Here is a 26,565-nt window from a genome sequence, read left to right on the forward strand (position 1 = left end):
GATACTAAGTAATCGTTTAATATAGATTACTTCCCCTACTAAGATTTTCGAAGAATTATATACGCTACCTACGGACTAGGTCTATAAGAAGATAAAGCTCTATCTATATAAGATTTACGAAAAAGGATAGGTATTTTTAGACTCGGTCGCGATCGAACTCTATATCTTTATAAAGGATAGCGAATTTTAGAAGGGGTATAAGACTTAGGAAGATTTTAAGAATAGCTAGATAGTAGTAAGAGAAGCAATTAATTATCGCGAATATAATAAGAACTATATCTAGTAAGTAATATACGTAGCGCTATAAGCCTAGAATAGGGACGCTAAAAAGATTATAATTAGAGTCCGAACGAAAGCTTTCGCCGAAAAGGTTAGTAAACTAGTAAGGAGTAGGATTAGTTTCGAAGAGATATAGCTCCGAGTTAATAACGCTATTCTCTAATAACTTAAGAAGGGAATATATAGGTAGGAGATCCGAAGAGCTAAAGAGATTATATAAGATAATCTCGATAACGCCTATAAATCGCCGGATTTAACGGAATTAACGCTAGAAAGGCTATTAAGATAATATCTATCGATTAATAAAGATAGATTTATATACGAATACTATTAGATACCGCGAATTTTAGATAAGGCAGACAAGGATTAAAGCGTAGCTCTAGATAAGGATAAAAGCTAAATTTCTTCTATAGAAGAAATCTTATCGCGAAACTAGGATCTAGAAGGAAGCCGAATTTCTTCTGCAGAAGAAATCTAGCCGCGTAAACAAAGCCCGGAACTTAGTAATAATAATAAGTAGTTATAAAATTCGGAACTTTTAATAAGGCCTACTACTAAGAAACCGAAGATATCGCTACGTTTATTAAAATCGGCACCCTATAGATATAAGATAGATTCTTCTAGGCTAACTAAAGTAATTCCGAAGACGAAATTAGATACTAAAAGCGAACCCGAAGCTCTAGTAATTTTTCGGATTATTAGTAGGTCTATTCGCGAAAATACGACTAAAATCAGTCCTAATTCGATTTATAAGGGGGATATAACTTAGCTAGTATATCTTTTGTATATTTATACTAACGGTATCGATTATAGGACTCTAGTATAACGCTTACGATACCTTTACGCCTAGCTTAGTAACTAGGATAGGGCTAAGAAGGAATTTAAAGTCTAGTTTAAACTATCCTCCGGAAAAGAACTTAGGAGCTATTTTCGATTCTCTCCTAGGATACAAAAACCTCTAGTATCGAATTTTGAGAAGATATAGTATCTAACTTTTTAGGATATAAGTTTTTGCTATTTTAGAAGGGTTCTACTAAGTTTTAGGAAGAAAATAGAGAGGGATTAGAACGTTAACGGAAATATAGTAGTACTAATTTTTATATAGCTATATAAGGATTAGGATAGCTACTATCCTCGCGGTTTAATAGATATAATCGAGAAGGAATTTAATATATATAACTAGTATTACTAGTTACGAAAGTATACTCTAAGGATTAGATAGGCTAAAAATATATAGTATAGTAGTATCTAGTAGCTAATATAGCGCGATTATACCTACTATATATTCTATATTCTACTACGACCGGATTATTAATATTAGCTAATTTCGTTTTCTTACTATACAAAGAGTACTTATCCTAGTAAATAAATAGCCTTCCGCTATCTTAATATTAATATAATAGATCTTCTTATATCCTAACGAATAGCGAATATAATCTAAGGGACAGTCTCTTTAACTAATAAGGACCCGCGAAATTATACTAAGATACTACTTAGAATATAAAACTACCTCGCTAAATAGTAGTAGGACTTACGCGATTATAGCTACTAGAAAGATAGTTTAATCTATAAGGTATTAGCTACGATATAGATGGCAGAAGATAAGGAGAAATCTAGTCTCTCCTAGAGAAAAGTTATCTATAAGTAGGGAGATATACGTATTTCGAAGCTATACCTTCCTTATAGCTTAACCGGGCTAACGACTTATCTTTAGCGAATAGTTTTATCTTAGTTTATTAGTATCCGGGAAGATTATAAGACCCTAGATAGTCCTAAATCTAGTACTTAGTCTAAACTTTTAGCTTATTATCGCGATTTCTCGTTACCTAAAAAGACTCCTTTAGGCTAGTCTAGTTAGAAATATAGTAGTTAGCTTATATATCCCTTTTCTATATTAGTTCGATTACTAGAATTAAGTCCGATCGGAGATACGCTAATTAGTCGCGAAAGATAGGATTCCCCTATAGTTATCGAAGAATTAGATATTCTTTTTAGCTAGAATTAGTAACGAGCGTATAGATTAATCTAGGAATAGCGCGACTAGGCGAGATAGGCCTACCTACTATATTTTAAGATAATAATATAGGCCGAATAGTAGTAATTTAGCGTATACTCTTATTTTCTATAAAAGGAAAAGGGCCTATCGGTTTTACTAAATTTTATATAGCCTAATAAGTTAGCCTAAGGGTCTTTAGGAGATCTAGCGTTACTATCGAGAGATACGGGAAATTAATTAAGGGACAGTAAATTATAGGGAGGGAGGTTATATAGTAGAGGATTCGGTTATATATACTTAGTAGATATTTAGTAGTAAGAGATACCTAATAGCCTAATCGCCTAGGGAGATTATCTAAGACCTAGGCTACAGGATCTTTAGGATTATTATTATCGGTTTTGATTAATAGTTTAGACGGAGGATTCTGGATAGTCTTTATAGTCGGATTGCTTACACTTACAATATCACACTCTTTTTAATTCCTACCTTTAGTACCTAACATCGGATCTCACGATTACCTTAGAGGATTCTAGGACTTACGTGCTTGTAGGTTTAGTTTAGTTCCTCTATGACTCGACCTATCTGGTGAGATCAGACTGCCGTAAGCATTCCCCTCTTTAATAGTTACTTTACTAAGCTTAATAGGACCTTTACTATTAGAGAGACTCGAGTATATAGCGAGTATCCCCTACTCTATCTATGTACTAATCTAATATCTATCGTACCTAGGGACGTTACTAATAAGGACTACGACCTATAGTACCTACTAATTTTAACCCCTAAGCTCTACTATATAAGCTTTATAGTTCTTATTATACCGACCTCTCTAGCCGCTATCTATTCCTTTTATTAATTAATACCTATATAGGCTTAATAGATAAAGTTCCCGAACTAGAGTCTAAATACTCGACTTAGCGCCTATAGTATAACCTCCTAAGTACCTCGCGATAGTGATTAACTTAGGTCCTAAGAGTAGGCTATCTTTACTTAGTTTCTAGTAATTTAATTAGCTTCTATCGATAGGAGAATATCCTTCTGCTATATATTACTTTAACTAATATATTATACTTACCTACTAACTCAACCGCTCCTTCTACTATTAAGGTCTCTTCTATAACTCTATCTAATAGAAAATAGCCTTATAACTTAATTAGTACTTAGTCTCCTCTTACGATCTCTATAGTATTAATTACGGCTACCCCTATCTAGGTTCTAGCTACTTAGCAGGATACTATAACTACTAGCTAGGATAAGTATAAATATTTCTTAACCTTTTTATAGTATTTTCTAATACTTTTCTAATTAGGGTCGTTAACTATTAATCCTTAGGGTAAGACTACCTAATATTCTAGTCGTAAGGGTAACTCCTAAAAGCTTCGTAAGTCTTATAAGGGCGAAAAAATACCCTCGAAGAGCTTAATATAGCCTCCTCTAATATTAACCTCGCGGGTCGAAAATAATATACAAGATTCGAGTAATTCTGACTAACACTAAAGTTATAACTAGTTACTTAGGCCTAAGATAAAGGTCCTATATAGGTAACCAGAGCCTATAGGCCTCGAAGGGTTTAGTAATATATTAAGGTAATATCTCTAAGACTATACCTAAATCCGAGGGAATAAAGAAATACTAATAACTAGCGAATATATTTTGACTTTGTGTAACTAATTCGAAAAGGTACGGTATATCCCCCCCTACTATTCCTTTCGCATCATAATTATACATAGTTAACACTTACAGATACTCCTGACTATAGAGTATCTAGCTTACATATCTCGAGCCGGGCCAAAGGCCCGGCCCTGCTACTTGTATAGTTATATAATAAGTTACTAGTTACTCGCACTCACGGCGTAATTCCGGTACTAGTAAAATAGTAGCCGTTTCTTGCGTCGCGCTAACCGTCCTATAGAGTACGTAGGTATTACTTATGTCGGTTAGCCGTAGGCTATTTCCGGCTCCTACCCTGAACGTCCTTGCCTTAGGTCCCTAGGGTACGCCTAAGTATACCGAAACGCACGTGATAACGCTAATCCCTAGCGTCTGTAGAATGATTGGCTCACGGTCGCTACTCAAATAGCTGCGGCCCCCGCGCTTCTTTGAGGTCCGTAACACCCTGCTACCTACATAATTCTAGTAGCTACTAGTAGGTAGTAAATACTAGATTTTTAGTACAGGCTCGCAGGGTTTTGGATTCTTGCTAAAAACCAGGAATTACCGTTAAAAACTAGGAGATACTAATACTATCCGGGTTCGATAACCACGGAAGTCGCAGGGATACACGGACCTTGCCCCTGCAACCTCCTTATCGGAAAACTTCAAATTAACTTTACCTAATTAGGCCGAATTTACCGGTAGCAACCGGTAATCACTAGTAAAAAATCTTACGTCGCAGGGTCGCAGGGTCACCCTGCGACCCTGCTACCTATTTCACCGTCGGAGACTTTTCCGAGTTCCGAAAAAGGCTCCGAGAATGAGTTAGTGACGTTTTCATTCCGGAATTCTCAGCACCTCCACGAACACCGCAAACGTTGATCTTTCTATACATGATTTTGATTATCTGCACAAAGAGCCTGGAAAGCAATAGCAGTAGCGCACAAAATTATACGACAGTTTGATATCTGCCGACATATGCGTCTATCCTCCGTCGCTTCCCACTCATTTATTCTTCCCACAAATACAGCCCGTTAAGATGGAAATAGGTGCATGTCAAGGACCAGAGACGACCCGGGTTTCTTGTGACCCATGCAGTAAGTCTACTTCTACCTTTTGATGACCGTCCCTAATTCACATACCCCCAGGGGTTAAGAAGCTCCGCTGCCCTGGAGAGAAGCCATCCTGTAGCAGGTGCCTATCGATTGACAAACAATGTTCATACTCTGTGGCACGTCCATTGGGACGGCCGAGGAAGAAGCTGTTCCGGAGAGGGACTCTTTCAGCACAAGGCAAACAACGATCCATTTCATCAACCCGAGTACGGGCACAAGAATTTGAGCCACTTATCTTCTCAAACCAGGGACCTACACCAACTCATGATCCAGTCAACCCAGGCTCAGACGGGGGCTTGGTGGAGCCAGAAATTCCACAGGACCCCCAATATAGCTTGGTAGAGGGGTTAGTTGGCCCATACAGCATCCGCAACACTAACCCTGAAGTTAATCGCTGATACAGGGACGTTGAACAAAATCCGCCATGGCAACAACCAGGCAATGCGATCGACACACTCCTTCTGTCGGACCAAAACCCGCGAAGCAACACCTGTGCCTGTCTCTCGGTGCTGTACCTTACCTTGGACAAGCTGCGAAGCAAAGAAGACTATCAATTCCCCCAAGACATGTCTTTATTGTCCGAATCCGTTATGATTTCACGACAGATGCTGGAGTGTCCCCGGTGTCCCTTGCGTTTTATCACGGCGATGCAGAACGCTCAGGGCCTGGGGATGCTGGCTATCTCGCTTGTTGAGGGGTACTCGAAGATGCTCGACGCAATCGATAGGCAGGAAAGAGTAGCGCAGTCCACGCCGGGCAGCTCGAAACTACTCTATATTGGTGTCCCGGGAAACGAGACAGGCGTGCACTCACTGTTGTCATTGAGCCTGGAGGCAACTCCTGCGGAATGGAACAGCCTAATGAGAAAGATCGTGAGAACGGATGTTTACGGCGCTACTGCGCAGGAACGGTGGACTGTCATATCACTTATTGATGGTCTCGAGCGACGGCAGCGATCCTGGCATGAGACGCCTCCTTCCTCTGATTTCCCTTCGATATATCATTCTGCATGTGACAAACAAGAGCCGGCATGTTTGATCATAGTAACAGATGCACGCAAGATGATTGATGAGCTGGGTTTATAGATTACCCGTGTCTTATCAGTTCTGTGTTTCATGTTCCCCTTTGCTTCAGTCATTTCAAAAAACACTTAAAATATCTCGCACCAAATTATTCTATGATCTTTCATTTATACACTCGAAAGTTTACCACAAGAAAGATGCAGATCGATACTTCCAGAAAACACCAGACAAGCCCTCAACCGATCCTCATCATGCAGCCTGCCTTTCGTTGGACAGCCCCTCGTATGCCTGCAATCCTTCCTCCAGCGCCAATTGTTTGGCCGCACCCATCCCAGCAAGTGACCCTAGCAGACATTAGCTTCTGTCACTAGCTCAAACATTTGGGAGGAGAACCTCATACCCGTCGCAGCCGCTACCGAAATTATCTTTGCTGTTGTCGAAGTATCACCAGCTACGAAGCATCCGCGAAGGCTCGTCTCACCCGTGGCACTCTTCGACACGACATGGTTTCCAGGGCCGGGATTGATCTCCAACCCAAGGCTGTGAATCAGCTGCTCTGCTCGGTTCGTAGTTGGTGGTGTATGCAGCAGCATGCGGAGATGCCGATCTGACCCGTCGGCGAAATGTAAACATATTCCAACGCCATCTGGGCTCTGGGATATGGACTGGATACGCCGATCGTCGAAGCTGGCGCCCCGCGCTGTGGCGATCTTGAACATTTTTCGTGTATCTTCGTCGTCGGGCATTATCAACTTTCCATTGGTGAAAACGGTGACACCGTCTTTGGCTACTGGGAACGACAACAGAAGAGACTCGAAATCTCTCTGGCATTCAAGCCCTAGAAAGCCGATATGGCCTCCGCGGTGCTCGTATCCATCACAGAAGAGGCAGTGAACTCTAGTAAGGAGACGATGATTAGCCTCTTTCTCTTCTCTTGCCATTGACTCTATTGGACTTGTATCCGTCAGACCACTCACATGCCTCGCCCCCAAAGTTCCTTGTATCCTTGGATAGAAGGGAGAAGGTCTTCGGTCCCGGACGCGAGAATCAATTTCCATCCGGCCCATACGCGGCCCTTATCGTTTGTGAGTTCGAAATATGGGCGCTTTTCACCTATGATGTGTCTCGCGCGAGTAATACATGTGTCGATGAAGGTGATCGTTTCGTATTTTTCCATGATCTGCTCCGTTGCCGTTGCGCGGTAGACCTCCGGCTTCTCCCCGTCATGACAAAGGATATTATGAGCCATCGGCGCACTCTCGTTCCGGTATTCCTGGGAGTCGAAAAGAGCGACAAACCGGCATGCTCTGCTGAGTGCCATTGCGGCTGAAAGTCCACTCGGGCCGCCGCCGATAATGAGAGCATCGAAGAATGTGTTTGAATCCATCTTTTATAGGGACCTTGAATAACTTGAGCTTGCAATGATTTCTGAGACGCTATTTGCGCTTGATTATCGAGGTTGGACCACTTTAGGGTATGTGCGGGGATTGAGCGCTTTATAAATAGTTTATAGTCAATGTTGGGGGCCTGTTCCCGGAATGGCAGAAGTGTCCGATAAAAGGAGCAGCCGGAGGCTTTTCGGTCCCTCGGAGGTTTCTTACATGACTTGCATGGATTTGCATCATTTTTCAGAATGATGGATGGCAGTTTCCGGCCGTAATCAATATCACTACAGTGGCATCTTACATGTTGCCGAGAGATTACTAGACCACTTGTGCTCGGCCGAATAGGAACAGATCTTTTGGATTTAGTGGAGCAGGGTCCACGAGGTCCTTTACAAATTATGAGCTTTGCAGAATTCCCCTCCTGGCATTAACATCAACTCCTTGGGAGCTTGCTGGGGTCTCCATAAACGAGGCAGCAATTTTCAAGCGCCTCAACTGGATTACCGTTAGCCGAATCTTCGATGACTTACAAGGCTTCTTTGTATTCAATCGCGATAGATCATTTTCCTGCCGCTGATGTTTGCTTCGGTGAGGAAAGCAGTTCATACTCAAGATACCCTATCTGAAGACTTTGACTAATTGTAACCCTTAGAGCCTGAGGTGTTCGGCATGAATATAGACCTCCTTCAAGGTAGCCCAGATTGGTGGGGGTATATATTATCTGCGTGTGTCGCTGGTCACTACCGGTATTACCTGGTTCATTCCAAGTGTATTCCTATGAGTATCATTGTTCTAGACGATTTGATAGCAGAAACTGACACCTATCCCGGAGTAAAAGATTCATGGTAAAATGATAGGAGAACTAAGAATTTTGTCTCAGTGTTGACCCTTCGCTATGGACTGTGGAGGCGGCCAACAAGAGCTGCACGAGATGGCTGTGTCATGATGGTTGTGACGTGCACTAATGGGTCTCTTCCACAAACTCAGAGTGGGTCGAACCTGGATCGACACCGAGTGGCTTCTTGGATTTTGCGTAGGAAATTCTCCCTAAAGGGTACCCCCAGCAACACCTAGAAGATTATCAGGCTCTCTGCGATCGGGATAAGTAAAATAATTTTGGTTAATACCCGACCATGATTGTCCCGTTGAATACATCTGATTATCACAGCTTTCCTGCCCGCTAAACACATTTTGTACATATGTACCGGCTACGAAACGTGTAGATTCGAAACGAGGCAAACCTAGTATTTTTGATCTGATTTGCTGGTTAAAGTCAATTGATTGACACAAAAGCCATTAGTAAGATACACCCTCGTCATCTGCAATTCACTCCTGATCTGATGCCCATGATGAATCACCAGCACGATCGATAAAAACACGGCGATACACAAGCAGTATGGACTTGAGGCGGGCCAGTTCAACCCGCAGTGCGTCGTTTTCCGACTTTTGTATAATCAAACGTCTCACAAGGTCATTGTAAGACTGGTATTTCATGTCTATGGCCACTTGCAGTATTGCGCAGTGTAGTTCATAGTCGTCGATTGCGTTATCATCAAGATGTTTCGGGCCTAAATCGACATCAGTGGATCCCAATCGTCACCGAAGAATACCCTAGATACTGGAGTGCTCACAGAAGGAACGACTGTCAGTAGAGCTCTTCGTCATGTCGAAATTATTGTGGCAACGTGGTGCGTTCCAATATGGGTGATGAATTTGGAAACATTGTGATGAGATGTATCTACTATTTCGTCTTTTATACTAGTCCTTTCGTTGCTATTAAGACGTATAGACCCATACGATGTGACCACGCAGCCGGCCAAGCATATCAGAGGAAGTTGAGTCATAAAGCACGGCGTCTTTCAAAGTATCCGACTGGGTTGGAATGTTGTATCGGGTAAATCAATGTAAGAACCCTCCGAATAAAACGTCATATATCCTTTCTAGATTTTGTGCAGGTAGGTCGCTATGGGATATCCCCAAGACCCATCTAGGCTGCTGTCTCCTCCCGCCATGCTGCATTTCTCTGCGAAGACGGCTCCTCCGTGCCCTTCATCACCACCACTTCTACACTTCCTTTGTCTCCCCTCAACATCGACCATCATCCAAATCCTAACGACAGGAACATCCATCTACGGTGCCAGCATCCGTAACTTTAAGGCTGGCCTGATAATTCTCAAGGACATCCTCCCGAAAGCGATCACCCACTACGGACCCCACTCAGCCGGCATCCTCACAACCACGCTCATTGACGACCTCAGACCGCTCATCGGCTATGTATACTGGTGCTCCAACATCGCTCAAGAAGTCGCTCACGCGCATGGCCAAGACGACCACTGATGTCTGGAAGGACAACGAGATTTCGCCAGGAGGACTGGTCCAGCGGTTTGAGAAGACGATTATGCTTTTGGATTCCGTCACGCTAGAACAGTTGATTGGACACGAGGAGTACCGACTGAGTTAGGAATTAAGACCTTACAAACTCCATATGAGCTCGAGAGAGTGCCTCTTCACGTATGCTTTCCATTTCTTCTTTTTTCCATCTAGATCTTGCGTACGCATTCCTGCGGATGAACGGGGTGCCTTTGTGGGTTGCGGATGCCCTGATGCCTTACATCGGGCTGTATCTGGCTTGAGTCCCTGGATTGAACGTCTATAGAGCAAGAATACCTGTGTTACTGTTTCTATCTAAATCTGGAAGCTCATATTTTATATACGTTTCCCGTGAATGTGAAAGTTAGATCTCAATTCAAATGGATTATTCGGACTCAAAACATGCAAGAATTGGTGTTGAATAGTCTCAATTATGCCTCGCTGCTATGCCTCACTACTATGGAGAAGACAGGGTAGAGTAATAATATGGGTCAAACCTAAAGACTCTGTTGACGACCACAATGCTGTCAGATCAGAATCAACATTGGCATGGGATTTTGACATAGCCCTATCGTTTTTGACTAAAGCATCTTTTATGTTACCTACCTCCTAGAATGCAGATTCATAGAACATGCTCTGTTCTCCGAAGGGGTTGACTCCATGAAATTTATCTGGTGCTTAAAGCCTTCCAACTGTGTGCCACAAGTTCTCACTCAGTCCGGTTCCTGCACATTGTCAGACAGGTATATGAGTAAAAGGTAGTTATAGCTGTCTGTCATGGAGTCAAAAGGTTTGGTGTATCGAAATGGAAAGTCACTCTCAAAAGGCTCCGATTGGCTCGGACACTTTCCGAAAAATTCAATCTTAATAATACAGAAAGGACCAACTCCTTATACTTACTAAGGCGAAGAGGATGGGTAGGAGTTTGCAATAGTGCACCAGACCTGCGCAGAAAGAGGAATGCTACGGCGTCTCCTGGAGACAATAAGTCCAATAAGGTGGCGCCGGAGTGTGAACTCGCCTGTTTGCGATGCCACTCCCTGGCTGACCCATCATTTCGGATACTTCTCAATGGGCCCTAATAGACTGAAAAATGTTAGGAAACCCTCCGGCCTGGCCCACTCATCATGTCTCAGCACTACGGTGGAGGCCCTAGGATACTTACTGGCGGCAGCCATAAAAATGCACTATAAAGTCATGGGCACTAGATGAATTGTATTCCCCGCCAATCCAAAAATTCAGAGAAACGAGCTTCTAGGGCACAAGGACATAAATATGCAGACTCCAAAATGCCCCATCAACCAGTCAGAGGGCAATGATATGCCGAAACCGCAGGAGTACAACAACAAATGCCCCCACGAGCATAAGAAAATCGCGGGTGATGGTGAGAATCCCATACAAACGAGTGAATGAACCAAGCTAAAAAACAAAGTCGACGAGCGTCCATCATCAGACGCCGATCCCAGCCGTTCCTCCCCGGATGACTACACCAAGCCAATAAATCGCAGAGCAACAGGCAGTCTCTCCGGAGATTCCCACTTAGACGCCTTCCTCCGCCAGGGCCGCTTGAATAAATCCACGGAAGTCAGCCCGTCAAAGCGCTTGGGTGTGACATGGGAGCATCTCAGCGTGCAGGGCAATCAATCTGATACGGCATCTGTAAAGACTTTCCCCGATGCAGTTCTCGGCACTTGTGGTCCGGATCTCTATCGCATTCTGAGCGGCTGGATCCCGTGGCTGCGACTGAAGAGAGAGATCGCGGTTAGGACCATCATCAAAGACTTTTCCGGCATTGTGAAAGATGGCGAGATGCTGCTCGTTCTGGGAAGGCCTGGGTCCGGTTGCTCTACTTTCCTCAGATCCCTCGCCAACGACCGCAAGCCGTATCATGCTGTGCTGGGTGAGGTCAGTTACGGTTGTATTCGGGCGGAGGAACAGGCTACTCACTTCAAAGGTGAGGTAACTTACAGCCCTGAAGACGACATCCACTTTGAAAACTTGACCGTATGGCGGACAATTATTTTCGCACTCTGGAACAAAACGAAGAAGAAGAACAAAGAAGAGCGACCTCTCCTTGCTGAAGCTTTGCTACGAATCTTTGGCCTCGGGCACACCAAAGACACCATCGTGGGCAACGAATTCACCCGCGGTGTGAGTGGAGGAGAGAGGAAGCGAGTGAGTTCAGCAAGATTGGCAAGCGTTGAAATTTAGCTCACATTCTTGTTTCACACCATTCAGGTCACCATTGCCGAGACATTGACGAGTAATTCCACGGTGACGTGCTGGGACAACAGCACCCGCGGCCTGGACAGCTCCACGGCTCTCGACTATGCGCGGTCTTTGCGAACCATGACGGATATCAGCAAGCGGACAACCATCCTAACCCTTTACCAAACCAGCGAGAACATCTACAACCTGATGGACCGCGTCCTGCTTATTGACACCGGTCGCTGCGTATACTTTGGACCTGCTCGTGATGCGAAAAAGTGCGTGCTCTCGATTGGTGACTGCTGCTTCTTGTTATAGAGTACATTCTTTCTGACGGACATATGCAGCTACTTCATCGACTTGGGATTCCATTGTCCGGATCGTATGACGACGGCCGACTTTCTCACATCAGTGACTGACACCCGAGAGCGTCGCATACGCCAGGGCTATGAACGCCGTGTCCCACGAACGCCTGAAGAGCTCGAATCTGCATATAAAACATCAGCCTTTTACCGCCTGGCCAAGGAGGAGATTCATGCATACAAAAAGGAGCTTCAGGCGACGGGGTGTACAGCCACCAAGAATTTTCGCGACGCCGTATTGGAATCCAAAAGCCGGCTGGTCCCGAAGAGGTCGCCGTACACTGTGAGTTTCGCGCGCCAGGTGGCTGCGTGCACGCGCCGTGAATTCTGGCTGCTCTTTCATGATCACACTACCAGCCTTACCAAAGCATGGGTTACCCTACTGAATGCCCTCGTGGTGGGATCCCTTTTTTACGGTCAGGTCAGCGATACGTCCGGCGCATTTGGTCGCGGTGGTGCGGTCTTCTTTTCGATCCTCTTCCTGGGCTGGGTGCAACTCAGTGAGCTAAACAAGGCGGTTGCTGGCCGGATCGTGATTCAACGACATAAGAACTATGCGTTCTATCGGCCGTCTGCTGTGGCCATTGCTCGTTCCGTGGCAGATCTTCCAGTTCTACTGGTCGAAACTGCCCTTTTTTCCGTCATCATGTACTTTCTTGCAACCTTTGAAGTAAATGCGGGCAAGTTCTGGATCTATTTCCTGCTGGTATTTGTCAACACCTATTGCACGACTGCCTTGTACCGACTCTTTGCCGCCTTATCACCGTCTCTCGATGACGCTGTGCGGTTTAGTGGGATTGCATTCAATCTTATGGTACGTGATGTAATGTCTTCCAGTTTTGCTTAACAAGTCGAACTAACTCGGTTTATTTATCGGGAATCAGATCATTTACACTGGTTATGTCATGCCAAAGAGAAAATTGTTTGGCGATGCTCCTTGGTTTGGATGGGTGAGCGTCACTTTCCTATCAGGCTGGTTGTCTAAGCTGACCCACGCAGATACACTGGATCAGTCATATCTCATATGCCTTTGAGGCCGTGATCACTAATGAATTCTCCGGCAAAGACATGCCATGCGCGCCAGCTGATACCGTGCCCCGTGGCCCTGGCGTCGACGCCGCATATCAAGGCTGTGCCATTCAAGGAGCCGGGGTCAACAACCTCGTCGTTAGTGGGCAGGACTACCTATCAACCGCGTATCAGTATCACCGCGGTGATTTGTGGCGTAATTTTGGAATCCTGGTAGCATTCACTGTCGCTTACACTGGACTGTCGGCATTGTTTGCCGAGATCCTCCAATTTTCGGAGACGTCTGGGGGCGCTCTACTGTTCAAAAAGGGTTCAACTCCGCGATTCTCCCAGCCAAAAGGCAGTAAAATGATGAGGAGGTCGGTGCCACGTTGGAACCCGCTAACTCAACAAGAATGACACCAACAGGGGGCCATCAGCCTCTCCCAATTTCGGAAAGTGACAGGATTTTCACCTGGAAGAATCTTGAATACACTGTTCCGTACGGCCGCGAGGGCGGCACACGCAAGCTGCTAGACAAGGTCAGCGGATATGCTAAGCCGGGAGTGATGGTTGCCCTTATGGGAGCCTCTGGAGCGGGAAAATCCACCTTGCTCAATACTCTGTCGCAGCGACAGAAGGTGGGCGTCATTACTGGCGATATGCTGGTCGACGGAAAGCCACTGGGTCCCTCGTTCAAGCGAGACACTGGTTTTGCGAGCAGATGGACCTGCACGATGGCACTGCTACCATCAGAGAAGCTCTGGTGTTTTTCAGCCGTACTACGTCAGAACTCGGGCACGCCCATGAAGGAGAAACTGGCATACGTGGACACTGTCCTTGACCTACTCGATCTTCACGATTTACAGCATGCCATAATCTCTTCCCTGGGCGTTGAGCTCCGCAAACGCACGACCATTGGGGTGGAACTCGTGGCTAAGCCGTCCCTTCTTTTGTTCTTGGATGAGCCGACGAGTGGCTTGGACAGCCAGTCCTCATTCTCTATTATCCATTTTCTGAAACGTCTCACCGCGGCGGGCCAGGCGATTGTCTGCACTATTCACCAGCCGAGCTCGGTTCTGTTTGAACAATTTGACATGGTGTTGGCATTGAATCCTGGCGGCAGGACCTTTTACTTTGGGGAGATTGCCCTGGCGGGCAGACCATCATCGACTACTTTGGTGCTCGTGGGGCGCACTGCCCACCACAGAAGAATGTGGCAGAGTTTATCCTCGAGACAGCCATCAAAGGCACTCAGCAAGCGGACGGTAGCTGGGTGGACTGGAACGCCGAGTGGCAGGCATCAGATGAGAATGCAGCTGTTATGACGGAGATTGATCGCGTCGCCCAAGCGGCAGCAGCAGCAGCCGCATCAAACGAAGTGGAAAACACCTCCTCAGGGCTGAACACTGAATACGCTGTGCCTGTATGGCTCCAAACAGCCATGCTTACACAGCGCATGTACCGGCATTATTGGCGGGACTCGTCCTACCTCTACGGCAAGTTGTTTACCTCGGTCATTATTGGCGTCTTCAACGGGTTCACGTTCTGGCAGGCTGGGCAGAAGCAGTCCATTACCGACATGCAAGACGTCATGTTTTCATGCTTCATTCTGATCATCATTCCATCCATCATCGTAAACGCCGTCCTTCCCAAGTTCTACTCTCATATGGCGCTGTGGCAAGCCCGCGAGCTTCCCTCGCGGATCTACGGCTGGGTGGCGTTTTGCACGGCGCAGATTCTCGCCGAGATTCCTTATGCCGTTATGGGTGCTGTCGTCTACTGGCTGCTCTGGTACTATCCTACTGGCCTTCCTGCCGACAGTAGCACGGCTGGATACGTTTTTCTGATGACTGTGCTCTTCTTTCTCTATCAAGCCAGCCTAGGCCAATGGATCTGTGCCTGGGCTCCTAACTTTACCGTCATCAGTAATGTACTCGACATACCCTGAGGTTCAACGAATGTTCGAAGAAGACGCTGACTTGCCACGCAGATTCTGCCGACGTTCTTTGTGATCTTCTCTTTGTTCAGCGGAATTGTCCGCCCATACAGCGAAATGACAGCATTCTGGCGATATTGGCTGTACTACGCCACACCTTCGACCTACTGGGTCGGTGGCATTCTCGCGGCTACTCTGCACGATAAAGCGGTTGTCTGTAGTCTCTCGGAGACAGCTCGCTTTTATTCGCCGCCAGGGCAAACGTGTGAGAGCTATGCCCGCGAGTTTGTCGACAGCGCCACAGGCTATCTTATGTCATCGGAGCAACTCCCGGACCTTGGTGCGGGTGAATGTGCCTACTGCCCATATTCGTTGGGCGATGACTATCTTGCAACGTTGAATATTGCAGCGGCAGACAAATGGCCTTGCCTTGGGGTGTTCCTCGCGTTCTGCGTCAGTAACATGATGCTGGTGTATTTCTTTATCTACTGGTACGTATTTGAATTCTTATTTGCACCACGACACGGTTGAGAGGCTGACAGGTATGGCAGTATTCGCATTCGAGGATGGACTTTTGGGCTCAAGGGACTTTCGCGACTGGTCCAGGGGATCTTTAAAAGGCAGAACTAGGCCTGCGCGTGAATATTTCCCTCTTCGTCCCTACCGTCTCTTGTGTCTTTACCACTCCTCGGAAGGCTGTGGCCAATGTGGCTTGTGTTCAAGATTGATCGTATCTTTACACACGTGAAAAGAGCCACGGCATTTGGCATATCCATACCATTAATCGATGTACAATAGTCACTTTGCATTTCTATCAATACTCACCAGATCTTTGCGGCTAGGTTCACGAGCGTTTCTTGGACAATGGAGATAAAAGAGAGCTATTTACGTAGTTACGGTCCCAGCAACGTAGGCCAGCCTGGCCACTCGAATACATTCCTTGTTACTCACAAGAAATTAAGCATAAATGTAGACTGTTCCACGTCGAACCCAGTCGTGCATAGCAAAAAAGTGACCCGCAGCGCCTTCAGGATGTCAGTACATCTCCGAAACACGATTTAGAGCAACTGACCGAAGGACGGTACTTTCATTAGCGCTTTGACAATCACCACCAGTGAGCACATCACAGGAATGCCGAGTGGACGGATAATGCACGATGGGTCTCTCACTCCACCACTCCCCCACCGGATGATCCATCCTACCCCGGGAATCCACCTCGCTCGCCGGCGGAACGACATTGCCCACGAGCTTCGCATTGCCCCCGCGACTACCAGCACATGGAACGAAAGCCTGGCCGTAATGGCAATAGCTGTTTTTCCGGTTTGGGGGGGGGGGGGGGGGGGGGGGAAGTGCCACAGGTTGAACATCGTAACGGATCCGTCGTGTTTCCCTCATGAGTCGGGTAATGAGCAGGCTAGTGAATGCAGAGAGGGGTCAATATCGTGTATAGACTGGCCAGCGGTCAGATCTGTACTTTCTGAGATACGATACTTCTATTCCTTCCCCTGCAAATGAAAAGCGTTCGGGTAGGATCGATTCAGGTAGGATCAGGCCGGCAACAGGCAACTAGATTATCCTAATGGCTTTCACCGCCAAATAAATTGACAGTAGTCCCGGCACTGCAGGGCTCTCTCTTGAGGGTCACGAAGAAGCAATGCGCGTGTATGTAGGGGTCTCTGTTTTGGAAATCTATGCCCTGAAACGAACGTGGTGAGAGGAATGAGAGGTCATACGATTCGTCCACACTCCATCCGTCGCCGAGGGAGTCGTCACGGTTTCATCCACAAGACTAAGATGACTCAAGTCAAACGAGCAGGTCTGCTCCTGGAGTGAATGCTCTCGCGCAAGTCGGTTTAGAGGCAGGAAGTTGCGAGATTGAGTTCCATGGGCGACCAGTTGGTACCATCTAGAAAGAGGGATGCTGCCCCTTGCAAGTGACGTTGCGCCACGCGGCCGAGCTCTTGAAACCGTTCTGACATGCGAGAAATCACGACCGTACCAAGCAAGAACAGCCTCTGTGGAAGAGTGTACTTGGTTCAACGAAAGGGACTGGACTGGCAGACTGACGACTCGGTCAATGGAGTAATACTCAACTTCTTTTTCAATCATCCCTTGAAGATGCATCAGGTGCGATAGACAGGAAAGACATGTGGCAGGCAGCATCGGTCTGGTAAGAGCAAGTTATGGGGCATATAACTGCAGATATCTTTCGGGAGATTCGATATCAATCTAAAAAGGAAGCTTTTGGTCAGTCAATCGACAGTCCATCGTGGGATAATAGCCTTGGGAGCGGGCATGGTTAAGACTACCTCCATTTCCGAGCTCAACGAATGTAAGCCAGAAAGTAATTCTTAGAAGACAGCAGTAGCACACTTTATCCTCGTTATTTCATAACACATTCGGAGAAAAAACAAACAGAGTCGGATATTGCACCAACGACTAGAGAACAGTGAACGACTTGTCCCAAGCAACCTGCAGGTAAGCAGACAGGACAGACAGAAGCGAATCTGCTCATATGCAGCGTTTTGTTCTCCCCGTCAATCCACCAAAACTCGTCACGTGGCGTGACTTAGCGGTTCCTGATTAACTCACGTAGGTCAAGTATACTCAAGGGCTTCAAATCCGAGTCTTCTTTTATTGAGACGTGGGAGCATGAGACCGAGTTCGGCTGACAACCCCGTGCGAATTTTAGCGGACTCTACGCTTTGGAGGAGAACCTTGTCTGTGTATATCAGGTACAAGTAGCGGTTACAAGATACTAAATAACAAGAAAGGGAAGACTCCCCCCCATTTTGCAAAGATCCATGGATTGATCTTGCTTGAAAACGTTCCTCGCTGCGTCACAATATATCTAAGGGTCATGTATTGGAAACATTTGTTCCCAGCAGTGATTTAACCCTCGATGGTGTAGTTGGATATCACGTTCGGCTGTAATGGATTCATATAACCGAAAGGTCACCGGCTCGATTCCGGTTCGAGGGAACATCGCGCTTTTTTTGCTTTAGCAAGCCCTCTCTTCCCCACCACCCCCAAGTTGAAAGCTATTTGTCGGACACTTATGGTCACCCTTGGCTAATTGATTTTCTTTTTTGTTCAAAGGAAAGGTCCGCTTCGCTGCGTTTCGGTCAGGTTTCCCGATCCCTTGCACTGCAATACACGATCACAAAAAGTGACAGGACTTCGGCGCTGTCGCAGCCTCCCCGGTCTTGGCGCTGATCAGGGACCCTACCTACATTTCGACCAAAAACCTTCAAAATCTACCATTTATTTTCGCATCTCTATGTATTTCATTATCTCATGAAAAGATTGTTGTGGTTTCATAGGTGAAATCAAATTCATTCCGCTGGCTCAAAGACCAGTCTTCATCGACAAATTAAGTAGGTACATTAAAACGTTACTGGGTGGCCACAACGGACATACTATACTGTACACTCTCCGCATTCCCCATTCTTAAAAGCATGCCCTTCTATAGGTGCCTCCAATCCCATCATAACACGACACGAAACGCCTTCAAAAACGGCTATTAATCAAAAGAACAAAAAGGTGATAACCCACTTTTGCTCGGTCACCAAATCAACAGCGTTCAGGCCAGAAACTTCAAGCCCAAACATGAAATAGAAGAAACAAAGAAGCAAGGCGCAGTCAAAGGACCCCACGGCAAAAATCAAGCAATCAAACGAGTCAATGCAGCTTGGCTGTCCTGAGGGGAAGAGGAAGGGGGGTCACATAACCGTTACTGGGCCTTCTTGGTGGATGCCGGGTTACCACGGCGGCGCTTCAGCGCCTCGGGAGTGTACTCGGTGTCCAGAACGTAGTCCCACCAGCGGAAGCTGCTCGCATAGTTGCCAATGAATTTCTCGTGGTGGAGGTCGTGGTGGTCTGCGCCGGCCCAGAAAGGCAGGAAGTGGTGCAGACTCCAAGGGAACTCGTAGCCACTGTGCGCGTCGATAGCCTGAGCCAGTCGAAGGATGATCCACACGTACATGGTGAGAATGTGCAGGTCACCGGTGATGGCACACCAGATGATGGGACAGCTCACGGTTCCGAAGCCGAGGATCATCACTTCAATTGGAGAAGCATACTCAGCCGCCAAGCCGAATGGAGCGGAATACTGGTGGTGGATCTTGTGGATCGCCTTGTAGAGAGGTCCGTAGTGGAGAGCGCGATGAAACCAGTAGTGCCAGGCATCCTCCATAACAAAGAAGATCGCAATTTGATAAGCCATCGTGAGGACGGAGGGGAAAGGAACGGAAGTTGAGAGTCCGAAGAATTGGGCCATGGGGTGGAAGAGCCTGGATAGGAGTCAAACTGTTAGATCGCCGCCCACTTTCAATGAAAAAAGCCCAGGATACACGAAAAACGGGCAAGGCTTACCAAATCTGAGGAAGCTCGACGGTGACGTGACTCAGTAGAACCCATTTGGCACAATCCCACTGCTCACGTACAGAGGGGATCTTGTTCTGGAGGGAGATATCTGTCAGCATACCGTCACCAAAGAGGGGTGGTCTCTGAATCAAGTACGAGTGACCGTCTGGCGCTGGGCACACTTACGCCTTGAATCTTGTATTGCTTGAACAGGCCCAGGCTGTCGATGATGAACCAGGGCAGGGAACGACCGAAATAGACAATTTCGTGCATCGCGAAAGACATGATCCCGGTAGCCAGGACATCATTTTGCATCCAGGCGTACCACGCCGCCCAAAGTCGTTCGGCGACATTCAAATTGGTGTTGTAGTTGCTAATCTCCTGGTATTGGCCCCAGTAGGTGGCCGCGGGGGCGAAAGTCGAATTCCTACATTCGCAACAAGCAAGTTAATACCCACCAGGCAAAAATTTGGAGGCGTGGAAGCTAAAGACTTGTAACAACGGCGGATAGGTCGCAGTCTTTCTTCGCAGAACCGATCACTTACATTTTGTGGTTCCTCTCAGGAGAAAATGTCGGCAGACCCTTCTTGCACGGAGACAGTCTCAAAATGAAAAAGCCGCCGCAGGAATGCCCGATTCAGCAAGCCGGTCGTGGTGAAAGGGCAAGTAAAAGGAAAAAGTCAGGCGAGTACTGAGACAAAAAGAAGTGTCACAGTGACTGGTTGTGAGAGGAAAGGGAAGAAAAGGGAGGCGGTGCCAGTAAATAACCTTCTCCGTTCGGTGGGCAGGGGAAGCCAGTCCCGAAGTGGCGAGATCCTCTCTGGTGCTCTTCTGGTCTCCGGCTCTGCTCCATTCCATTTCGTGTTCTTATTTTTATTTTATTTTTCTTTTCTCTTTTTGTCTCCAGTCCTGCGTCTCCGTCGCTTCTCTTTGGGTGGTTCCCCTGACCCGCAAGGGTAGTTTGACTGCTTTGCACTGCTCAGCTTATGTAATAAGGGTAAGGCCACCTTCCAGCCGATGGCTATCCGGATCCCGAGAGACCCACTACAACAAATCAAATGGGCCGATGCGGACTTTGTGAGTCCGCTGATTGGTTTTCAATTTCCAGGCCAGATCTTGACTGGATGCAGTACAGTAGCACGATCATGTACTGTACTGGAAACAGGGCAAGCCCCCCGACTAAAATTGAACACTCATTGGGAATACATGTAATGAAGCAACTTGATATTGCCTTGTCAGTCAACAAATCTCTATTTTTGGGCATCATGATTGGAGTGTTCAGTCGGCCGGATCATGCCATTCGAGAGTATCCGCTGGCAGCTTAACACTGTTCAACATCTGGGGACAGCCCACCGCGAATTTTACACATAGGCTATGGAGGAACTATAGGATAGAACGCGCGGATGAACCCTGACCGCATGATTCATGCCCCCGGACGCCGTCAATCGGTCCACAGAAGCTCAGTTCATACAGTACTTCATAAGTTCATAGGCAGTACGTACTAAGTTACGTTTAATTTATGTTCTAGGTACGTAGGCCTCGATGCACTTGAGCGGCAATTCTGATACGCAGAAACCCCTTGTGAAGGACAAAGAATGGTACGTGTGTGTCGTTTCATATCTAGCTTATTAGCTGCTATGTAGTTGTTAGCTACGCGGCGACAGAAATCAGCAAATTACATATGGACGGCCCCTGGTCCCAATGTGATACTGTAGCCGTGCCGGAGTCTCGGTTGGGGCCCTTGGGCGTATGCCGAAAGACTGGAGCGTACGGTGTAGGTTGGAGTACGTGCCGACGCGGCCAATAAAGCCAAGATCGCACAGGGCCAGCCGTCGGGTTTGTCGTATTTGACAGTCCGACAGTCCGATGCCGCCGTGAGACTCTGTTTGCTCTGTTTGCAGTATTTCATGACGACATATGATTATGCGCCCATTGCGCCGTCAAAACAAAGCTAGTAGTTGAGTAGCCACTAGCCACTAGCCACCGAGCCAGTACCTGAGCTCCAGTGAAGGACTGAATGTTGATGTGACGGTCGAGGCCCCTCCTCCCTCTTCAGTTCGACAGCCCGTCTGGTGCCATGTCGATTGTCCAGGAGTGAGTCTCCATGGTCGGATCGTGCTTCATCCAATGCCGATTTCGAAAATTCCTTTGATCTTTCTTCTCCGCTGCCATTTCACTGACGCGATTTGCATCCTTCCAGAACGGCCTGTGCCGTGAATGGCCAGCTCGATCTATGGCAACAACAGGTTGCCTCCTCGTCGGAGGCGCTCATCTACGCCGAGGACGCCCCCCCTCTGCCTGTTCGGCACTTGCAGAATGTCATCGGCGCCATCTCGGTGACTTCCACGACCCAGCCTTTTCTGTCACCCAAGCGTCTGGTGAATTTGCTGGAGGAACCCACCCTGATCCGCCCATGGTCAGCCTTCGCAGAGCTTCGTGCAGAAACAGAGCAGTCGGAAAGTGAGGCGGTATCAAATCACTTGTGGTTGGTAGCAGCCAAGGCGGCCGTTCAAGCTTCAGGCTTGGTGATGCAATCGCTGCTAGACCAGACCCTCCAGTTACAGGAAGAGACATGCTACTGGAATGAAGTGCTCGGGTCGTCTTGGAATAGCGGTATCTACGCCGCTCAAACAGCACCCGTACGACTCTGGCACTGGTCCCGAGACCTACCCTCTCTACGGGATGCATCCTCAAGGACACTCTCTGAGTCCCTCGTAGCTCGATGGGCGCAATTCTATCAAATTGCCCGGCGAAGCGTCTCCGAATACCCCGTCCCCCTTAGTTGGGCCTCTCCCATCCGGTCCTGTCGCTCAGAGGCTCGTCGGAAGAGAGACCGCTTGTTGGCCATGACGGATATTCACACCAGCAGCCTGGGTCTACTTATGGAAACTATGCACTCCTTCCAAGTCGATGAATTTGCCGTCAATCACTATCGAGCATCGCACAACCCATGGCAAGAAACGGTGTGCCGTCTTGTTATCCTCACTGAAGCCGTCGTTCGTCAAGCAGCTGAACATTCGAATCTCACTGGGTTTGAGGAGCAAGTATTTGCTGCTGTCAAAGAGGAGAGGTCGAGCATGCACATGCTGGACAGAGACTTTTCCTCGATGCAGGCCCCGACGGACTTGATTCAACGTCTACTGACAATCCTGCGCGACCACCTCCCATCTCATACGTCCTCGGTGACCTCTTTCATCACTTCACATGGGCGACCATCGCGGCTGGTCCGATATTGGATCCCCGTGACCCTGGTGCTCATGTCCAGCAGTGCGTCGTTGAAATTCCTGGCCCGCCGGCAGGATGAGATTCTGCAGTGGGTCGCCAATTTGGGCGCGACGATCATCGACTTTGGTCGCAATTGGGTGGTTGAGCCCATTCATAAACTCATCGGAACTATCCGTCATGATGAGAAGAGTGAGATTGCCCTCATGAGCAAGAACAGCTTGGTAGCCGACAGAGCCAGTCTCGAGCGCATGGTCCTTGATTTTGTTCGAGATCGTCCCGACACGAGCCAGGGATCGCCATCCGCTCAAGACATGGCAGCCATCACGAACGCGGTCAAAGAAGGGGATCTCACCCCGGTGCTGAAAGCCTATGAGCGAGATCTTCGTACACCCTTTGTTGGCACCGTTAGGGGAGATTTGGTGCGCGCACTGTTGATCCAGATTCAGAAGACCAAGGTCGACGTCGAAATCGCCATGAGTGGTATTGATGCTCTGTTGAAGAGCCAAGAGCTTGTCTTTGGGTAAGGAAATTCCTCTTCTGCACCTTCGGTGCGACTCGCACGGTCTGACGCGTTTGACATCCAGCTTTGTTGGCTTGACTCCGGGTATCATGGTCACGTATGCTTCCATCCGTTGGATGGCCGGGCTTTTCGGCAGCCGCCGTGGGCTGCGAATGGGCAGGAAGCGCCATGACGTTCGCCGCGGGCTTCGGTAAGTTCAATCAGTCACTGCTGACAAAAGAGTCATGTGGACTAACCCGGGAAAAAGTAACGTCACACGAGTCCTCACCTCTGTTCGATCGTCTGAAGGTATCATGTCCTACCACGAATCGGGGCGACTCATTTGCGAAGCGGAAGCCTTGCTCCAAAAGATCAAACAGGTCTTGAGTGGGGTGCAGTACCAAGAGTTCAGAGAAGATATTCAAGATTTACTTGACACGGACAGCGGCGTTGACAAACAGTTACGCGTAGTAGAGAGAATGAGGTGGACATACTTTCAGTGAAAAGTGAAGATGGATACGGCCTGACGAAACCATAACATATCCTTGTCTCTTTTGTATTGGCAGAAGAAAAAAAAAGGAAGTGGGCTTCCTTACTCTCTGCTAGCCCACCTTTAGTGATGTTTTTAGCATGGGCATCAGTTTCAATCTACCCACTCAGCGCGAGCCTTGAGGCCACGGCTTCCTGCCAGTTGCGGCCTGTACTTGTGCACGAGATTCCTGACTGGCTTTCTCCATGATGTGGGTGTGGAGTCTCATGAACCATGGACTAAGCTTGCCAGTAGTACTGCTTGCTCTTCCTGCGCTTAGTCTCTTCAAGAATGTTCCCTGCCTACTCCCTCTAAGCAGCCTTCACCTCCAGGCCACTGTCCACGGACCGAGGGCGTCGTGTCACGGGTGACCTCGACACGGCTTACATAACACGACGGTCGATCTCCGATCCCGTGGACGAAGAGGCCAACGCCCGCATGAGCGGCAGTACTGGACCGTCATCACTCCGCTCGGTGATAACCAACTTTAGCCTTCGATCCGCCCCTCCCTCTCCTTTCCCCACCCCTTCTTTTTTATGTTCCAGATAGTCGAGGCCTAACAACGAGTCTCTTCATTACTTCGCCATTCGACTATCCAACGAGTTGCCTCTCTGAGTCGCCGATCGAGGACTCCCGAACTCTAAGCGGCTGAACCCTGCGCTCCCTGAGTTGCAGCTACCAGGCGACAGCAAGACTGTCCCAATCGACCGGGGTGTTTGCGATTTCGCCGAGGCGACCTTACATCAAGCCATCTTCCTCAATACCCTTCCGAAACCTAAAGTGAAACACTGCAGCGAACCCGTGTTTGACACATCCTGTGACCTGACTGGAACTGGTCAACCTTCTCCTATTCGAGCAGCCGTCACCAACATCTACCAAACAAAGAATCCACCACTTCCATCATGGCTGGCACACGGAACTATGATTTCCTGGTAAGACGATTGGATCCCCACGCTACTTTTTGTGAACAGCCAGCTCACGAAACTCATCTTCGTGATAGATCAAGTTGCTGTTGATCGGTGACTCCGGCGTGGGCAAATCATGCTGTTTGCTGCGCTTCAGCGAAGACTCATTTACCCCCTCCTTCATCACAACCATCGGCATTGACTTCAAGATCCGCACAATCGAACTCGATGGCAAGAGGGTGAAGCTGCAGATCTGGGATACCGCTGGCCAGGAACGCTTTCGAACAATCACCACTGCCTACTACCGAGGCGCGATGGGCATTCTCTTGGTCTACGACGTAACTGACGAGAAATCGTTCCAGAGTACGTATTGGAATCGCAAAATGTCGGCTACTTGGTGCTGCTAAATGGCAGCACATAGCCTCGACCTTTTCTTGGTCGCATTTCTAATCTTAATTGACACTTCTGACATCCGGATACAGACATTCGTACATGGTTTTCAAACGTCGAGCAACACGCCAGCGAGGGTGTTCACAAGATCCTTATCGGGAACAAGTGTGACTGGGAGGAGAAGCGGGCCGTCTCTACTGAGCAGGGCCAGCAGTTGGCCGACGAACTGGGCATTCCGTTCCTGGAGGTCTCTGCCAAGAACAACATCAACATCGAGAAGGCCTTCTACAGCCTGGCATCCGATATCAAGAAGGGCATGGACACCTCCAAGACCGAGCACACTGGGCCTTCGGGTGTACCCATAGATCAAGGATCTGGGTTGAACGGTAGCTCCGGAGGAAAATGCTGCTAGAAAGACCCCCCTTGTAACATTATTATTACCCTCAAACCTCATTTGCACCTTGAGCTTCCTCGTCTCGCCCCGTCACCATTTCTCTTCTGTCGCTTCTTCTTCTTCTTTTTTTTGAACCCGTTTCCGATGCCTCAATTATTCCTGCGTGCGGATGGTCGCGTCTCGTTTTCCGTATCTACTGGGTGCCTTTCCTGTGTCTTCCTTGAGTCAATGTCCTGCTGTTATTTTTGGCCCAGTCATTTCCGCCTGCACTGCGCAAGGATTCCCAAGCCTCCAATTCGTGCCGGAGTCTATGGGGACTGCCATGTTTCATCAGTATCATACATGCCTGTCCATAGTCTGTGGCAACCTGTCTTTGAATTGTCAGACACTTTGTTCTCGTCAGATACGGTTAAGGCTAATGGCAGTACTGTATTTGCTCGTTAATAACCCTTACCCTGGACCACTCTCTCCTGGTGTCTGTTTGATTTCATTCGCGCTTTGGTCTCATATAGTAGACTCGATCTATATTCTTTCCCATCCTACGATGCTTGTCGAAATCAAGGCACTTGATTTTTATTTGACCCGAGTCCATTGATCGAAATGGCATTAATGGCTCGCCTAGTACAAGTGGACCAGTACATGAGGTGGTATACTGCCTACAGGCCCGACGGCTCAGGCAGGGTTCCTGTGCGAGAAGAAACTTCAGTCCATACCTTAGGTGCCTCACCTCCACCAGATCTTCGTAGACCGGTAATCGGGGGAGTGGGCTCCAGCCGGTTTCTGCTCCACTCAGAGCTGAATTACGAATCGCCTGGCGTATGCTATATCCAATAATGTTTTGTTACACATCCTGCTTCTTGTTAACAGTACTGTTGTGTCTGGCTCAACCAACGCCGGAGTAGTTCAATGTACGATTTGATGATA

At 47.7% G+C, this 26,565-nt stretch overlaps 7 protein-coding genes and 1 non-coding gene across 8 annotated transcripts; 6 read left to right on the plus strand and 2 right to left on the minus strand.

Annotated features, from left to right (window-relative positions):
- Positions 1 to 5,140: 5,140 nt before the first annotated feature.
- On the plus strand, positions 5,141 to 6,125 carry POX_b02140 (uncharacterized protein; the record flags this gene model as incomplete). The annotated part of the gene is made up of 3 exons (XM_050111055.1): positions 5,141 to 5,246; positions 5,314 to 5,386; positions 5,444 to 6,125. The coding sequence occupies 3 exons, from the start codon at positions 5,141 to 5,143 to the stop codon at positions 6,123 to 6,125; spliced, it is 861 nt and encodes a 286-aa protein (XP_049971401.1).
- A 186-nt stretch (positions 6,126 to 6,311) lies between these two features.
- Positions 6,312 to 7,449, minus strand: POX_b02141 (uncharacterized protein; the record flags this gene model as incomplete). The annotated part of the gene is made up of 3 exons (XM_050111056.1): positions 6,312 to 6,406; positions 6,463 to 6,959; positions 7,040 to 7,449. The coding sequence occupies 3 exons, from the start codon at positions 7,447 to 7,449 to the stop codon at positions 6,312 to 6,314; spliced, it is 1,002 nt and encodes a 333-aa protein (XP_049971402.1).
- A 2,008-nt stretch (positions 7,450 to 9,457) lies between these two features.
- On the plus strand, positions 9,458 to 9,784 carry POX_b02142 (uncharacterized protein; the record flags this gene model as incomplete). The annotated part of the gene is made up of 1 exon (XM_050111057.1): positions 9,458 to 9,784. The coding sequence occupies one exon, from the start codon at positions 9,458 to 9,460 to the stop codon at positions 9,782 to 9,784; it is 327 nt and encodes a 108-aa protein (XP_049971403.1).
- A 1,308-nt stretch (positions 9,785 to 11,092) lies between these two features.
- Positions 11,093 to 15,964, plus strand: POX_b02143 (ABC multidrug transporter atrF; the record flags this gene model as incomplete). The annotated part of the gene is made up of 10 exons (XM_050111058.1): positions 11,093 to 11,201; positions 11,250 to 11,992; positions 12,056 to 12,303; positions 12,373 to 13,201; positions 13,272 to 13,337; positions 13,387 to 13,759; positions 13,825 to 14,495; positions 14,558 to 15,328; positions 15,389 to 15,825; positions 15,886 to 15,964. 10 exons carry the CDS (start codon positions 11,093 to 11,095, stop codon positions 15,962 to 15,964), a joined length of 4,326 nt encoding a protein of 1,441 aa, XP_049971404.1.
- Positions 15,965 to 18,230: 2,266 nt separating this feature from the next.
- On the plus strand, positions 18,231 to 18,316 carry POX_tR039. Its single transcript has one exon. It is a non-coding gene; the product is annotated as a tRNA-Tyr (tRNA).
- Positions 18,317 to 19,067: 751 nt separating this feature from the next.
- POX_b02144 (Methylsterol monooxygenase) lies at positions 19,068 to 21,608 on the minus strand (the record flags this gene model as incomplete). Its single annotated transcript, XM_050111059.1, has 4 exons — positions 19,068 to 19,626; positions 19,709 to 19,842; positions 19,886 to 20,126; positions 21,379 to 21,608. The coding sequence occupies 4 exons, from the start codon at positions 21,606 to 21,608 to the stop codon at positions 19,068 to 19,070; spliced, it is 1,164 nt and encodes a 387-aa protein (XP_049971405.1).
- A 168-nt stretch (positions 21,609 to 21,776) lies between these two features.
- On the plus strand, positions 21,777 to 23,926 carry POX_b02145 (uncharacterized protein; the record flags this gene model as incomplete). Its single annotated transcript, XM_050111060.1, has 4 exons — positions 21,777 to 21,793; positions 21,900 to 23,444; positions 23,509 to 23,634; positions 23,692 to 23,926. The coding sequence occupies 4 exons, from the start codon at positions 21,777 to 21,779 to the stop codon at positions 23,924 to 23,926; spliced, it is 1,923 nt and encodes a 640-aa protein (XP_049971406.1).
- Positions 23,927 to 24,854: 928 nt separating this feature from the next.
- On the plus strand, positions 24,855 to 25,659 carry POX_b02146 (GTP-binding protein ypt2; the record flags this gene model as incomplete). Its single annotated transcript, XM_050111061.1, has 3 exons — positions 24,855 to 24,884; positions 24,953 to 25,220; positions 25,340 to 25,659. 3 exons carry the CDS (start codon positions 24,855 to 24,857, stop codon positions 25,657 to 25,659), a joined length of 618 nt encoding a protein of 205 aa, XP_049971407.1.
- Between the last annotated feature and the right edge of the window lie 906 nt (positions 25,660 to 26,565).

This window comes from Penicillium oxalicum, chromosome II (genome assembly GCF_001723175.1).
Source record: "Penicillium oxalicum strain HP7-1 chromosome II, whole genome shotgun sequence".
Classification (NCBI taxonomy): Eukaryota; Fungi; Ascomycota; class Eurotiomycetes; order Eurotiales; family Aspergillaceae; genus Penicillium; species Penicillium oxalicum.